At 44.5% G+C, this 16354-nt stretch overlaps 1 protein-coding gene across 2 annotated transcripts in view; it reads left to right on the plus strand.

The window, feature by feature from the left end:
• csmd3b (CUB and Sushi multiple domains 3b) overlaps window positions 1–16354 on the plus strand; it is a 1253873-nt gene that overhangs the window by 1069042 nt on the left and 168477 nt on the right. For both annotated transcript variants that reach the window (XM_051936007.1, XM_051936008.1), the window contains exons 27-31: window positions 1391–1582; window positions 7746–7884; window positions 11048–11235; window positions 14773–14967; window positions 15961–16077. In XM_051936007.1, the coding sequence (XP_051791967.1) occupies window positions 1391–1582; window positions 7746–7884; window positions 11048–11235; window positions 14773–14967; window positions 15961–16077 (831 nt within the window). The remainder of the gene's footprint in view (window positions 1–1390; window positions 1583–7745; window positions 7885–11047; window positions 11236–14772; window positions 14968–15960; window positions 16078–16354) is intronic.

Raw genomic sequence — 16354 nt, forward strand, 5'->3', positions numbered from 1 at the left:
AAACTCCTGGGTTGCTTTGGCTGTATGTTTTGGCTCATTGTCCATCTGTATCATGAATCAATGTGACTGCTGTATTGAGCTGGATTTGAGCAGACAGGATGTCTCTGAACACCTCAGAATTCATTCGGCTGCTTCTGTCCTGTGTCACATCATCAATGAACACGAGTGTCCCAGTGCCACTGGCAGCCATGCACGCCCAAGCCATCACACTGCCTCCCTCCACCGTGTTGTACAGACAGACAGACCTTATGCTGCCTCAGCAGGCTCTGGGTTCCTACTGGTGCAGGACAATGCCCGGCTTCACATGGCCAGAGTGTGTAGGCAGTTCCTGGCTGATGAGGGCATTGAGTTCCATGCGACAATAATAATGACCCCCTAAACCTCCATCTACATCTACTCTACCTGTATTTATAAAATGCTAAGCGTTGTGTCTCTCTGTCCCGTGATTCCTCTGATACTTTCTCTTATTCAGTGATCTTCTACATTTGATTCCGCAACACACTCTACTCCCTCTCCCCCCATCCTCTTCCACACTTCACCCACTCCTGTTGCCATCCCATTCTTCATTCTTCTCCATGCCTCAAAACTTCCTCCCTTTTTATTCTTGGAATTAGTCCTTCGATGCCCAAATTTTACCCTTGGATTTTCATCGTTCAACAGCTTTCCTCCTGTTCTTGAGCTGAGGCCACACAGTGTCATCTTTTTATCTGCTTTGTCTGACTGAAACCCTTCCCTGCCCTGTTCCTATCTTTCGCTATTCTAAAAATCATTCCCTTTCCATTTTGTGCCTCCATTTTGTCACACACCTCCTCAAACTACCCCTAACCTTAACCCCAAGCCCGTGTTTTCACTCTCAACCCCTGCCCTCTTTGCCTTCTGGTTTGTCTACCTATACATTTCTTTATCACCTTCCCTCCTGTTACCACAACTTGTTCACCTTTATCACGTGCTGCCCATCTCTTTGTCCCCAGGTAGTCTCCTCCCTGCCATCCTACTCCGCTCCTCTTCACTTAACTCTCAACAAGACTTTGCTCTTCCTCTCCCAGTGCCCCTCCACCTTCTCACTTGACTGTAACTCCTAAGCCCTTCCTCTTTTAATCTCCACCGTTTTATCCTTTGACCAACATGAAGTTTACAGAACCCATCGTGATACAAACAGAAGGCTAATGGCTTTGTGCTGAGATAAATTGCTGTGACTTCATTTAATCTCTTGTACTGCTCACACTGCATTTGTGTTACAAATATTAAAACATCTCAGATACTCCTTTGTTAGTGTAAAGGGTGTAAAGTGGCACCCTCAGTATTCTGAGCTGCTCTGTTTTTCTTAATATATTCCAGTTTTTTGGCCTCAGTTTTGACATCCATTATTTATATCCATTTCTTTCAATAGGTTCTGTTGCCACAGCCTGCCGTGACCCCGGTGTTCCAATGAATGGTAGTCGAAATGGAGATGGGCGAGAACCCGGTGACACCGTTACATTTCAGTGTGATCCTGGTTATGAGCTTCAAGGAGAAATGAAAATTACCTGCATTCAGGTGGAAAATCGATATTACTGGCAGCCCAGTCCTCCGGTTTGCATAGGTATGCTACATTTATTACAGCAATGCAAAGACGGGGGAGATGATGTGCTGTGTGAACCACTGAATTTCTCCCACACGTGTGTTGGGTTTGTGTCTTTGATTTAAATTAGTTTTGTATGTACTGAAATTCAGCGTGGAGTCCGATATCACTTCCAACTAATGATTACACAGCTAATGAATTTATTTTATGTGCCTGTAATGTCGCCTTTCGTATTGCTGTTGTTTACTGTGTGGCCAGTAGGGGCCGCCACAGTGCACCAAACCCTTAGACACAACTACCAGTGATGCAGTCCTGGGTCAATAAAAGGCTTTTTATTCACACACACAGTGTACGTTTTACGGACTTCCTTTTCCAATTGCCCAGCACAAGCTGATCATTGCCTTTTCCTATATGTTCCTTTGCATTCTCATCCACTCCCCCCAGTCCAGGATTGCCTATCCCTCTTCTATCTCCGACTACCCAGGTCAAGTGGATGGCTTTCTTTTATAGCCTGACCCAAGAGTACTTCTGGTGCACAACCTATTGCCCCAGGGAAACACTTCTAGGTCATACAGGACCACGACGGTACTTATGGTGTCAATATCTGACAGCTCCCTCTGGTGGCCCCCCACAGAACTCAATTGGGTATCCCCATGGGACCACAACTCCCATGCTGCCCTGTGGGCATCCATACTGGAGATCACCAGGTGGCATACTGCCACCCAGAGTATGGTGGGGCACTCCATCCATACTAAGCAGTTACCCACTGTCCCACCATTCCTGGCTGTCAAGTCCATCCAGTTTGTCCTTCCATGGCTGCTGGGAGGCCAGCCCTGGTGGAGCAGCTGCTGATGCTGCTGTGTCCTTCTGCAATTGCATCCTGGTGCGGAAGGGGAGCATTGCAGCTCCCTTGCTGACCTTCTGTATCAAGGCCTCCTGGCCAAGTAGGGGGTCAGGGTCCATCCCATCTGGGATGTCAATCCGTCCCTAACAGTTGTAAGAAGAGAGGATCGCATGCCAGAGCATCATCCATCAGTAAAGCTCTTGTTCTATAAGGAGTCCTTGCACAAAGGTCTGTCCTTGATGGGAGCAGGGTCCAAACTGAATGGTGACTTTCATGGATTGTCTTCAAAAATAAGTGCAGAAGTGACATAAAGGTTCACCTGAAATTTTGTCCTCCACTCTAGGCTATCATTGATTGTGTTTCACTCTCAACCATAACTCATCCTTTTTAACCTGACCAGAGTCAATGAAGCGCTCATGTGGTTTGTGTGTCTGACAGTGCACAATAATATTGCATTGTTTATTTGAAAAGGTGATTGTGTTGGGATGATGCAAGTAAAGTCACCTAACGTCATTTAAACAGAGGTGTGTGATGCCATCTCCAAGGCAGAAGATGAACAGCCTTTCAGGAGCCACTTTTAACATTATTATGATTTACATGTTTATCTTGTACCATTATCATTGTTTGCACAGTTTAAAGGAGGCCAGATGTAGAGGGAGTGTGCTCCTACAAGTACCTGGGGGTCCACATCAATGATAAGCTGGACTGGATTTGTAACACAGAGGAAATTTAGAAGAAAAGGCAAAGCAGGCGGATTATTCTTAGGACACTTTTAATGTAAGCAGTGACATCCTTCGCATCTTCTACAAGTCTGTGATGGCCGGTGTGGTGTGGTGGGCTGGTAACATCACTTCAAGACAGCATTTCTCAACCTTTAGGTATTTGCGACCCGAGTTTTCATAACAGTTCTAATCACACCTCCTAACATTTTTTGAAACCCTAATAAAATTTATTCCTATATTTTTTGCTGCCGATACACCAGGAATAGTGCCATTACGCCACATATGGCAACATTCGCGCCCCCTTTTTTGTTACCTAGGGGGCGTGCCCCACAGTTTGAGAACCGCTGACTTCAAGAGATGCCCACCAAATAAACAAGCCAATTAAAAGGACAGGGTCAGTTTTGCAATGTTTTCAGGACCCTCTGAAGACAGAAGAGGAAGAGGAGAATGAAGACAAAAACTAAGTGTATTTATGAAAAATGCTGCACATCCTCTCTGTGACAGAAGTGTGACAAGAAACAAGACTGGGGGTCTCTTATACTAACAACAATACATACGTATAACACCTCATTGGGGCTGGAACTAATCCTGCCTACTATACCAAATTCTATCTATCTGTCTATCTAATCCTGCCATCTATGCTAAAATGTCTATCTATCTATCTATCTATCTATCTATCTATCTATCTATCTATCTATCTATCTATCTATCTATCTATCTATCTATCTATCTATCTATCTATCTATCTATCTATCTATCTATCTATCTATCTATCTATCTATCTAAAGAAGCCTCTCTCAATTTGCATGACTGTAAATCACTGCGCATGTCAGATTTATTGATTCTATTCCTACCTTGCTGTACAGTCATGCTGGAGATTTCAGATGCAGAGGAGAAGAAGACGTCCATATTTTTCTTCTACAGAACTTCACATCCGAGGCTACTGTAATGAGAGACAGAGAGATGTCAAACAGTTTTGTGCATCCACCCTGTATACTTGACAGTTCTCAGACAGAGCAGCCACAGAAGCCTGTGTCCAGAACGGAACTGTTGGGAATCTGAAGAGGTTGGGTTTTTATTGAGGAAGGAGAGGAAGAGGAGTGCGTGTCTATTACATTGCCAGAAGTGACGTCAGAGTCTGGCTGTAGTTGTAGTCTGGAAGTGGTGTCTGTGGAGGAACTAAATGTAGAATTAGAGAGGCTTCCCTTCCGGGGTTCTGTTGGGAAGGAGGCAGGGCATTAGTGCCCCTGGTCAACTCTTGTCACCGGCATACACCATCCAGTTAAGCCCAATGACTGTCTCCTTTGCACACACATGTGTGTGAAACTACGAATGTGCTGATATCCAAAAAGAGCAAATCTGAGGGCAGATTAGTTAAACTTTACAAAACACAGCATATTCCCCATTCTTGAGCTCCTTTAACACATCAGGATTACATGTTTTGGAGATGAATCATATCTGTATTTTGTTCAAGATACAAATCCCTGCACAAATAAGTCAAATATTATCATAAATGAGCCAGGTGAACCAGAAAAGTTGAAGCATATGGCTTTAATAAAACTAATCATCAAGCCAACTGCCTGTGAGCTTTGGAAAAACAAAGATAATGAAACGCTTTACATCTGCTAATTGATACATCAAAACAGAAGGAATGTGCAGTCCCAGTGTTGATTATTAGCACCAACGCACTGCCAAGAGTTAATGGATCACTCGAGCGCTCATCACTTTATCAGTTTCTGCAAAAGCATTGGCTCTTTATGATGGATGGAGGTGTGGGTGACATTGACTGTTGACACTAAACCGTCTGGGTGTGAAAGGAGACACACTTTCTTGTTTTTCAATCACAACATCCGCACTTGACGTGGTCTTCTGCTTTTGTTGACCAAATTCCGATAGAACTTTATCTGGCTTTATTTACAGAAGCGCAATAAATAAATAAACAGAAAGAAACTAAAAAGAAAGAAAACTTCTGACTTGGCACTCACACTCACAGGTGTATTGCTGTTGGTTTGAAGGAGCCCCCATAGTTTCTTGACCCACTTCTGCTGAAAGCCCTCAGTTTTTGTGTGCTATGGAGAGGATGTGCAGCGTTATTCATAATGGCACTCGGTTTGGTCTTCATTCTCTCCTTTGCTACGACCTCCAGTGGGTCCACAGTGTATCCCATAACTCTGCCTGCCCTTTTAATGATCTTGTTGATTCAGTGGGCATCTCTTGAAGTGACGTTACCAGCCCGGCACACCACACTGGCCATCACAGAGTTATAGAAGATGTGAAGAAGGTCACCACTCACATTAAAGGAAAAAGAGCCTGCTCTGCCCTTTCTTCTCTAGTTCCTCAGTGCTATAAGACCAGTCCAGCCTGCCATTGATGTGGACCCCCAAGTACTTGTAGAAGTGCACCACCTCCATGCCGGCTCCCTGAATGGTGATCAGACATAGAGGCTCTTTGGTACGATTAATGCTAATGAGCAGTTCCTTGACTTTGCTGATATCAAGATGCAGACTTATTCTCAAAGTCCTCCCCCGACTGCTCTCCTCTGTCTCATCCCCTTTATCGATAGACCCCTATACATGCAGAATCGTCTGGGAATTTCTGCAAGTGACCTGACATCCTCTTATATTTCTAGTCTGAGGTGTACAGAGGGAAGAGAAAAGCAGACAGGCCTGGTCCTGGTGCTGCTCCAATGTTACTCACACAGTCCTTCAGTCTCACACACTGGGGTCTGCCTGACAGAGAGCCCATCAAACCTTGGACACCACAGGCTCACCCATCTGCATATCTCTGAGCTTAACAGGGGTGGCTGAATGGCATTGAAGAAAGTAGAGAAATCAAAAGACAGAATCCTCACAGAATAGACAGAAGGATGGAAAGGTCACTATATGAGAGATAGGTGGATAGACTTGGTGTAGTTGTCAGGGATAGATAGATAGATAGATAGATAGATAGATAGATAGATAGATAGATAGATAGATAGATAGATAGATAGATAGATAGATAGATAGATAGATAGATAGATAGATAGATAGATAGATAGAGTTAGCATAGTTGGCAGGATTAGATAGATAGAGTTAGCATAGTTGGCAGGATTAGATAGATATACTTAGCGTAGTTGGCAGGATTAGATAGATAGACTTAGCATAGTTGGCAGGATTAGATAGATATACTTAGCGTAGTTGGCAGGATTAGATAAATAGATAGACTGACTTAGCATAGTTGGCAGGATTAGATATATTTAGTGTAGTTGGCAGGATTAGATAGATAGATATACTTAGCATAGTTGGCAGGATTAGATATATTTAGTGTAGTTGGCAGGATTAGATAGATAGATATACTTAGCATAGTTGGCAGGATTAGATATACTTAGTGTAGTTGGCAGGATTAGATAGATAGATATACTTAGCATAGTTGGCAGGATTAGATATACTTAGTGTAGTTGGCAGGATTAGATAGATAGATATACTTAGCATAGTTGGCAGGATTAGATATACTTAGTGTAGTTGGCAGGATTAGATAGATAGATATGAAATGCACTATACAATAAATACGTAGATATCTTATAAAGGCACTATATAGCAGATAGATTTTGTGGACCACCATGGGGCATACCAGCCACCCTACCCAACACAGAGAAGCATGGACACAAGTGCAGATGCAACACTCCTTTATTTTTATGTGGGAACAACTTCCTCCTGCTTCCCACCCTTCCAGCACTGTTCTTTCTTCATTCCTTCCTTACAGTCCTTTTCTCGCCCCCCCCACTCCTCCTCCAGCAGGCTTGGTCCTCTTCCACCCGACTCTGTCCTCTGGACTAGTGGCTGCTGACTCTTTTTGTAAGGCACCCTGAAGTGCTCCAGGTGCTCATTGATCCAGTGCTTGGCAGCACTTCTGGGTGTGGCAGGGATGCTGCAATTAAGGGTTCCTCAGCACTCCAGGCACCCTCTAGCAGTGTCTATGGCCCCAGTAGGGTGAATCTTTTAAACTCTAAACCCGTGGCTATACAGCAAGCCAGGGTGGCTGCCCTCTACTGCCCCGGGGCTGGTAGTGCCCAGGACACTGTTTATTCTCTAATCCTTCCACTACAGGGGCATCCCAGCTGGGCAAGGGTTCCAAATACATAGATAGACTTAGTGTAGTTGGCAGGATCTAGGCACAATATAATAGATCTAAATTTGATAGAAAGACACTATATAATAGATAGATGGACAGAAGTGAAATGCTCTATATAATAGATACATGGAGAGACTGATGATATGTAGGCACGATAGATAGATATAGATAGTGTAGTTGGCAGGATTCAATAGTAAGATAGATAAGATTTGTTAGTAAGATTGAACAAATCATGTAAATGTTCATATTTTCAAACTTTGCTTTTTAATTGATAATAATTTGTCTTAATGGAGTTCTCTGACCTGCTCCTTGGACGGCTTTTCATTTTCTCTAAACCTCCCTGAACTTGAGCAGGCTTGCAGTTGCACCAAACATGAGACGGTTTGCTGAACTACCACTTGTTCTTACCAAGCAGACATTTTATTTGTATTTGATTAAACTTGACATTAGTGCTTTAGATTTGTAGCCCAGTAATTTACTTTTCCTTGTTTTCTGTTTTTTTTCGCAGCTCCTTGTGGTGGGAATCTGACCGGGTCTTCCGGCTTCATTCTTTCCCCAAACTTCCCGCACCCGTATCCTCACAGTAAAGACTGCGACTGGACGATAATTGTGAACTCGGACTACGTCATATCCCTCGCCTTCATCAGGTACCTGATTTTTCCCAAAGAGTTTGTATCCCGACCTCTGTGTCGTTTTCCTTGCGTCAGAGTAAATGAACACGGCGTTCTTTTGCTGGCTTTTAATATAATTATCATGAACTAATTGGTTGCTGACTGACAGCTACGGTAGCTAAATTAAAACGACACATCTGCTTATCAAATATTAATTAGTGTTTTTTCGACTTTTGTTTCCTATTATCTCTCATTAGCCACGAGTAGCAGATCAGGTTCAGCGAAGTATGGCCGTCTAATCTAACCCAGAGCATCTTTCTGTAAAGTGGCGCACTTTCGTATCCTGAAGGGCCGTCGCTCTGCATAAATGCAGGATAATTGAAAACAAAAATGATTGCATCACTAATGTGCTGAAAGTGCTGTAAAGTCTTATAAGCGGTCACTGAAATCACGTGCCGTGTTTTTAAAACAAGAATGAATGAATGAAACGGTGCGCACCTTTAATGAATACGCACGTGGGGAGACGTTATGTACGCCTTGGACGTGTGCAGGTGACTGAGATGCTATTGTGGTTTATTACTGAGCTCAGGTGTTTAAGAAATGGAGCCTCGCATTTGGTCTTAAGTCCGCTGACCCTCGGAGATGGACAAAGACAAACACGAGAAGAGTTGATCTGACAGAATGGGGTTGCAAGAGGGTGGCCATCAGTTTAATGGAAAACATTACAGTCGAGTCAACACAAAGGGTGGTCTTCACTGTACCCTTAAGGGCTTAAACTCCATGGGAATGTGAACTGTGCGTAAGCTCTACACATCTGTCCTTCCAATATTTACACAGCACCTTCAGAACGTCTTCAGACCCGTCACATGTTGTTATGTTGCAGCCTTGAATTTCATTTTCCCCCTCATCAAGCAACACCAAAAAGCCCAGAGTGACAAAATGAAAATGGCATTGTAGGGCAGAATCCCTCACACGGCCACTCCAGGCCAATTGGCGTAATACGAATGTTGTGACTGGTTGAAGCAAACCAGGGATGTCAAAGAAATGATGGGGTTGAGGGGGTCCAACTGAGTGACCCCATTTAATCAGACACTTGCCGGTAGGCACTCAGGTCAAAGTGGCTTTAAGAGCCTAAGGTGTCCGGTTTGAGCGGGAGCTCAGTCGCCATTGAAGTTCCAGCTCAGAAGGGAGGCCTCCTCCTTTTTATGCTGTCCTGGGTGGAAGGGGCGGAGCCTTCTTCATGGTGCTGTGGGCGGGGCTTGGTGTCATCTTAGGACATCTGAACTGCAGTGGAGAGAGAGAGAGAGGAGGTGATTACCGCCAGTGCCCCCTCTCGTCCCAAGGTGGTATCACTTACCTTCTTTCTAAAAGGTGGTCCCCTGGCATGCATGTGTGGCAATATGCCCCAAAAAAAAGCTAAAGGTTATTTCCATGCTGAAAAGAAGATAAAAAGACGCAGCATTTTGGATGAAGGGACTGTGGAACTGAAAAGGAACAGTCAGGTAGGGGATTTAGGAGGGGCGTTATGAGATGGTCACTTTAAAAACGCATTTCCTTTAGAATAAGTTATTTGTGGAAATATGGCTTTCTTTATTTGTGGGACATTTCTGTGAGGTTCATTTTGCGTTCTGTTTCTTGGGTGTTATTTTGTTTTGTATACGGGCATCGCCATGTGGGTGAATCCCATTACCACCACGCTGCTCCCGGTTGCCAAGTTAACGCGGCTTTGGGTGGCACCGTGTCTTATATCATCAGCGCGACCCCCTTAAGCAGCGCCGGTGTGACAATTTGTTTGTATCGGTGATTTGGATAAAAAAAAAAAGAAACAATCAAACGTTGTATGAATTTCTTTCTTGAATTTCTGCTTCCCCCCGACTTTAATTACTGGTTGGCGTTTAGGCTTTTTCTTGGGTTGATCTTGTTTCTGTTTTCATCCCCTTGTCCTGCTCCATCGTTCAGGCAGAAAAACGGGAAGGAAAGGAACAAAGTCAGTGCAGAGGGAAGGAGCAAAGGTGGGATGAGGCTGCCATTAGAGAAGATGAAGAGTTAGGTGGTCCTCGAGACCTGGAGAAATGTGCAATCCCCCAGGCTGAGAAGCTGCTTCTGGTTTCCACTGAGAAGTGTCTTCGAAGCCCTGAGAAAGAACACAAACAGAGAGCTCAAGGTGGCCACGATGGGCTTTGTAAGGTCTTTGATCTTCAATGGCTTAAACGTGTACCTTGAAACGGCCTGCAAGATGTCTCCCTGTTTCACCTCTGTAGGTGGTCAGACATTTCCCTTAAGAAATCAGACGCTTCAGACTGGCAGGCTGGCAAACTTACGGGAGGGGACTGTTGGTGACCTATTTGCATGTGACACAAGTTACAGCTCCAAAAGCGTGGTGGGGAATGTAGCCCTCCTCTGTGAAGTGAGAAGTTTCTTTAGGTTAGATGGTCGATGGAATGAGACCACCAGAGTGTTAGGAAAAGATCCTCCCGTGGGTGGGCAGATCTGCATGCAAACTGGGGACCCGTGAGAGAGAGAGAGACCAGCAGGATGTGGCTTTCGTTACTGGGGCTCCTCTCAGAGTGGATGTTATGAGGTCTACCCTTGGCTTGATTGAGGGTCCTGTCCACAGAAGGGTGTCCTCCATCCAAGAGGAAACTCCTCTTTCGGAGTGCTTCGTTCCAGAAGAGTCCAGAGCCGGCCGAGTCTGAGGATCCCAGAAAGTGGTTGCGAGTTTCCAGTATGCCAGGGATGGAAGAGAAGCGACCTTCTAGACGTGATGTCATGTGGGAAGCTTCAAGTGGATAGGACTGAATGACCCGTTCTCATCCCAACTGCTCTAATGTTCTGTACAGAAGATAACTGTGGGAGTCACCTAAGCTCTGGGTGGGACGGCAGAAAAATGGTGACTAGGCTGTGGATCAAACCCAAGTCCAGGAGTCGAGAAACGACATTACCAAACCCGACGTCTCCGTGTAATTCTAACAAAGTCAAATGCTCGTCAGTCCTTGATGATCTCAACAAGATAATAATTATAATAATAATAATTCTTCACACTTATATAGCGCTCTTCACACAGGGAGGACCAGGGAAGCGAACCCACAATCTCCTTACTGCGAGGCAGCAGCGCTACCTCTGATCTCTGCTTAGTTTACTTTATGCAAATATATGACATATGTGTGTATTTTATTTCTTGTGTTCCTTTGCCCTACAGCTTCAGCATTGAGCCAAACTATGATTTTCTCTACATTTATGACGGGCCAGACAGTAACAGCCATTTAATTGGCAGCTTTCAAGACAGCAAGCTCCCAGAAAGAATAGAAAGCAGCTCAAATTCAATGCATTTGGCATTCAGAAGTGACGGCTCCGTAAGCTACACTGGTTTTCATCTCGAATATAAAGGTAAGGCTTTCATTCCATAAGCTGCGTTCCTTTATTCTACGCCTGCCTCTTTTGTCTTTAGTGGAAAAGAAATTCTCACAATGTATAGAAATGTTACTGAGCAGCATCTGAAAACACGGGCCTGAGATGTGTTGTAAATACGGTGAAGCAAATCCTGGATGGACAGCTGAACCCGGCTGGGATGGTTGGTGGCAGCCAATAAAATGGATGGGCAGGGGGAGGACTGAAAGGAGGAAAATGTTCCCCCATGGCGCCACTTGCTGTGACAAGGACCTGCAGCTCAGTTATGTGGCCGAGGTAGCCGTACCTCGAATGCTTTAGTCACGTTATGCGGATAGCGTCATAGGCTTTCCGTTAAAACTAAGATGAAGGTTCATGGCCCAGTGCTTCATGAGATTTAACATGACGGTCAGACATCCCTTAGTATTTTATATATACTGCATGTATGGAAACAAGCTGTGCTGCCTGTATAGGACGGGTTGAAATGTAAGCATTCAGCGTTGACCTCAGCGCTAACTTTTGCAGAGCAGCTTCTATGGGAATAGATTTTGTAATGCATGTAGTAATAAAATGCATTGCATTTGCCATCCAACAGGTGGTACAACACAAACATCTATAGTAATAAAATGCATTACTACAAATGTTTGTGGTGTACCATCGGTGGATATACAAATACATTGCATAGGTCTCTGTTGTATGCCATTTGGTATGGGGTCCATAAAAGCAGTGTTAATGTTTGTGATGTGCCATCTGTTGGAATGACAAATGCAATGCATTTTATTACTGCAAATGATTGTGATGCACCATCTGTGGAAATGACAAATGCAGTGCATATGTCTCTGTTATATGCCATTTGGTATGGAGTCCTTAAAAGCAGTGTTAATGTTTGTGATGGCGGCACGGTGGCGCAGTGGGTAGCGCTGCTGCCTCACAGTTGGGAGACCTGGGGACCTGGGTTCACTTCCCGGGTCCTCCCTACATGGAGTTTGCATGTTCTCCCCGTGTCTGCGTGGGTTTCCTCCGGGTGCTCCGGTTTCCTCCCACAGTCCAAAGACATGCTGGTTAGGTGGATTGGCGATTCTAAATTGTCCCTAGTGTGTGCTTGGTGTGTGGGTGTGTTTGTGTGTGTCCTGCGGTGGGTTGGCACCCTGCCCGGGATTGGTTCCTGCCTTGTGCCCTGTGTTGGCTGGGATTGGCTCCAGCAGACCCCCGTGACCCTGTGTTCGGATTCAGCGGGATGGAAAATGGATGGATGTATGGATGGATGTTTGTGATGTGCCATCTGTTGGAATGACAAATGCAATACATTTTATTACTACAAATGTTTGTGATGCACCATCTGTGGACATGACAAATGTAGTGCATATGTCTCTGTTATATGCCATTTGGTATGGAGTCCTTAAAAGCAGTGTTAATGTTTGTGATGGCGGCACGGTGGCGCAGTGGGTAGCGCTGCTGCCTCACAGTTGGGAGACCTGGGGACCTGGGTTCACTTCCCGGGTCCTCCCTACGTGGAGTTTGCATGTTCTCCCCGTGTCTGCGTGGGTTTCCTCCGGGTGCTCCGGTTTCCTCCCACAGTCCAAAGACATGCTGGTTAGGTGGATTGGCGATTCTAAATTGTCCCTAGTGTGTGCTTGGTGTGTGGGTGTGTTTGTGTGTGTCCTGCGGTGGGTTGGCACCCTGCCCGGGATTGGTTCCTGCCTTGTGCCCTGTGTTGACTGGGATTGGCTCCAGCAGACCCCCGTGACCCTGTGTTCGGATTCAGCGGGATGGAAAATGGATGGATGTATGGATGGATGTTTGTGATGTGCCATCTGTTGGAATGACAAATGCAATACATTTTATTACTACAAATGTTTGTGATGCACCATCTGTGGACATGACAAATGTAGTGCATATGTCTCTGTTATATGCCATTTGGTATGGAGTCCTTAAAAGCAGTGTTAATGTTTGTGATGTGCCATCTATTGGAATGCCAAATGTGATTCTTAATATTACTGCAAATATTTGTGATGTGCCACCCATTGGAGTAACACAGGCAATGTATTACAAATGTTTGTGATGCACCATCTGTTCAAATGACAAATGCAATGCATAGGTCTCTGTTGTATGCCATTTGGTATGGGGTTCTTAAAAGCAGTGTTAATGTTTGTGATGTGCCACCTGTTGGAATGACAGATACACTGCATATGTCTCTGTTATATGCCACTTGGTATAGGATTCATAAAAGCGGTCTTAATGTCTGTGGTATGTCATCTGTTGAAATTAAAAATGCAATGCATTGTATTGCTACAAATATTTGTGATTCGCCATCTGTTGGAATGGCTGAGACATAGCAATCGGACAGATGCACAGGCACACAAGACACTTGCTCTTTTATTAATGTGGATGCATGAGTATAAAGCTGATTTATTTACATGATCCCATGTACTTGTCGTGAAACAAGATAATTTTGCTGAATTATGTCACTCATCTGTGCTTACTAAGATTACATTTTAATGCCAAACAAAATGAGACTCATTATAATAGATATTTGTTTGATATGCTTGTTTCTCTCACATTCGTTGTCTGTTAGCTCTTTAAATTAATCTTCACATTTGCTAGATTTTAGAATGTCACTATGTCTTTAAAACGCTGAGGAATTTGAATTTGATTCACTGCTCATCGATAGACGTCCCCAGCGACGCGCCTGTTTTTCGCTCAGAGTGCCGGCAACTGAGGCTCTGGCTCATCAGCTAAGTGGAGGCGCATTTAATGTGCTGCCTCACTCCTGTTAAACACAATATGACTGCTACAAATCTAAAAATTGAATAAAGAAATACAATCAAGATGGCTGGAGCTGATCTGCGTGGCTTAAGTAATGTAATGCGCGTCGGTGAGCTGTAAGCGTGTGCTCTTTGTCCTGGCTGCCGGTTCAGTCGCTGCCTGACTGATGTACTGACCCGGCGGTGCTCTGATTGGCCCACAGCTTAGCACCAATTCTAAGGCACTATAATGGCCATTAAAGTTCTTGTGTTGCTCTCAATTTGGACATGTGGAGGTCAAAGGCAGAAGGTGATTGGTTGAAGAGGTGTTCTAAAATGGAGGGGATGCGTCCCTCAGGGAGACCGAAGAAGATGTGGTTGGAGGTGGTGATGGATGATATGAACAGAAAGGATGGCGAGATTTGGGAAGCAGCTGGCCAACTGGGTTAAACCGCACAAGGCAGACATTAAGCAAGTGGTGATGATGATGAAGAGACACGTCCATCCTCCTGTCCAAGGTTATTCTTCTCTAGTGCTGTAATGTCATTAATGAGTAGTACTGGCCACAACTACACACACACACACAGCCTCACTAGCACATTACAACCTTACTCTGCGACTTCTTCTTTCCTCTAAACTATTCAAGTACTCATTGATACAATTAGGAAAGTAACAACACTTTGAAATGCTACCTGACAAAGAATGTAATAACGCTCTACAAATCTCCCTTCAGGTTCACCTTGTGGAATGGAGGTCAATTTGAAATGAACTATAATGAATGTTATCATTACAGCCAAACTCCGAGAATCCTGTTTTGACCCTGGGAATGTAATGAACGGCACGAGACTGGGCAGCGACTACAAACTTGGATCTACGGTCACCTACTACTGCGAAGCGGGTTACGTTCTTCAGGGATACTCCACTCTCACCTGCATAATGAACGATGACGGACGGCCAGGATGGAACAGAGCGTTACCTAGCTGCCAAGGTAAAAGCACCGAAGCAAAAAAAGAGAAGCCATTTCCCCAAGGCTCATCCGCTTTAGCCCATGTTTATTGTTGGCGGCCTGCTTTCCGTTTTAAGCAGTAAGGTCCCACCCAGAACTGCTGCCCCCTGTTGGCCTGAACGGGACTGTAATGTCCTCCTTTCAGTTCTGCATAGCCTTACCATCTTAATTGGAGGGTCAAGAGCCTGTCTGTACTACTACAGTATGGTGGTGTACAGTTTGAGCCATTATGGGTGTAGTTTTTGCTTGACTTGTCACTATGAGGGTCAAGAGCCTAAAACTTGTGCTGTGCTGACTCCTGGGCTGTTGTAGGGTTCTTCCGTGGGCACCGTAATCTTTGGTGTCACAGAGATTCTCCCAGAGGTCTTCCTCCTTAGGCACACTCTGCCTTGTCTGAGTTGAGTGATCCGAGTGCTCCTTAGTGCTGTGTGTCTGTCGATAACGGCACACGGGGACTCTCCAATTGTCCATGTGGATCTTAACCTTGCAGTTTGGCATTTGATGTAGCCGTCACCTGCCCTTTGATACCACTGCCAACTGTCCTTAGCTTAATGTACAGTACAGTACAGCACAGCATCCTCTGTAGATTTCTACTGGCATCACACCTTACAGTGATGACCCGCTAACTTAAATGAACTGCTTATGAGAAGTCAGCAAGAAGAAGAAGTAGAAGAGGAAGAGGAGGAGGGTCTAGACTGAGATCTGCAGGGGCCTAATTAAGGTCCCTGCCTTGAGAATTTGACTTCTTTACTGTCAAGTGTCACACACACAACTCTGACGGGCAGCATTTTGTTTTGGGAGCGAATGTTAAGGAGACACAGGGTGCAAAGTTTGTACCAATGTTAAGAATTTGTACTTCGCCATAGCGTGTGAACTCTTTGAAAAGGAAGCTGAAGAGAGTGAAATCATCATTAACGGTAGTGTAGATTTTGGTGAGTTCATTAAACTGTTAATCCATTCTTATTTTTCATACAGCCCCATGTGGAATTCGGTCAACTGGATCTGAGGGAACCGTACTTTCACCAAATTATCCAAGGAATTACAGCGTTGGTCATAGCTGCGACTACTTTATATCTGTACCCCGGGAATTTGGTAAGAATTTATTCTATTTGCTCGAGACGTTACCTTTTATTTGATGTCTCTCTGTGTTCCAAAGGCTTCCTTTTCCAGTGCATTTTAATTGCTGACATTGAGCAACAAATACTCTGTGCAGAAGCCTGAGTAAGTTATTAATGGAGGCTTGTTTACTTCCAAAAAAATGTGTCTACGTTAAAATTTGGTTAGCAATGTTCAATATGAAATGTGCGAGCTCTTGGCCATTTTACAGTAAGTCTGAAGAATATAATCAATAAATCTGACATGCACAGTG

Source organism: Erpetoichthys calabaricus, chromosome 13 (assembly GCF_900747795.2).
Source record: "Erpetoichthys calabaricus chromosome 13, fErpCal1.3, whole genome shotgun sequence".
NCBI classification, from domain to species: domain Eukaryota; kingdom Metazoa; phylum Chordata; class Cladistia; order Polypteriformes; family Polypteridae; genus Erpetoichthys; species Erpetoichthys calabaricus.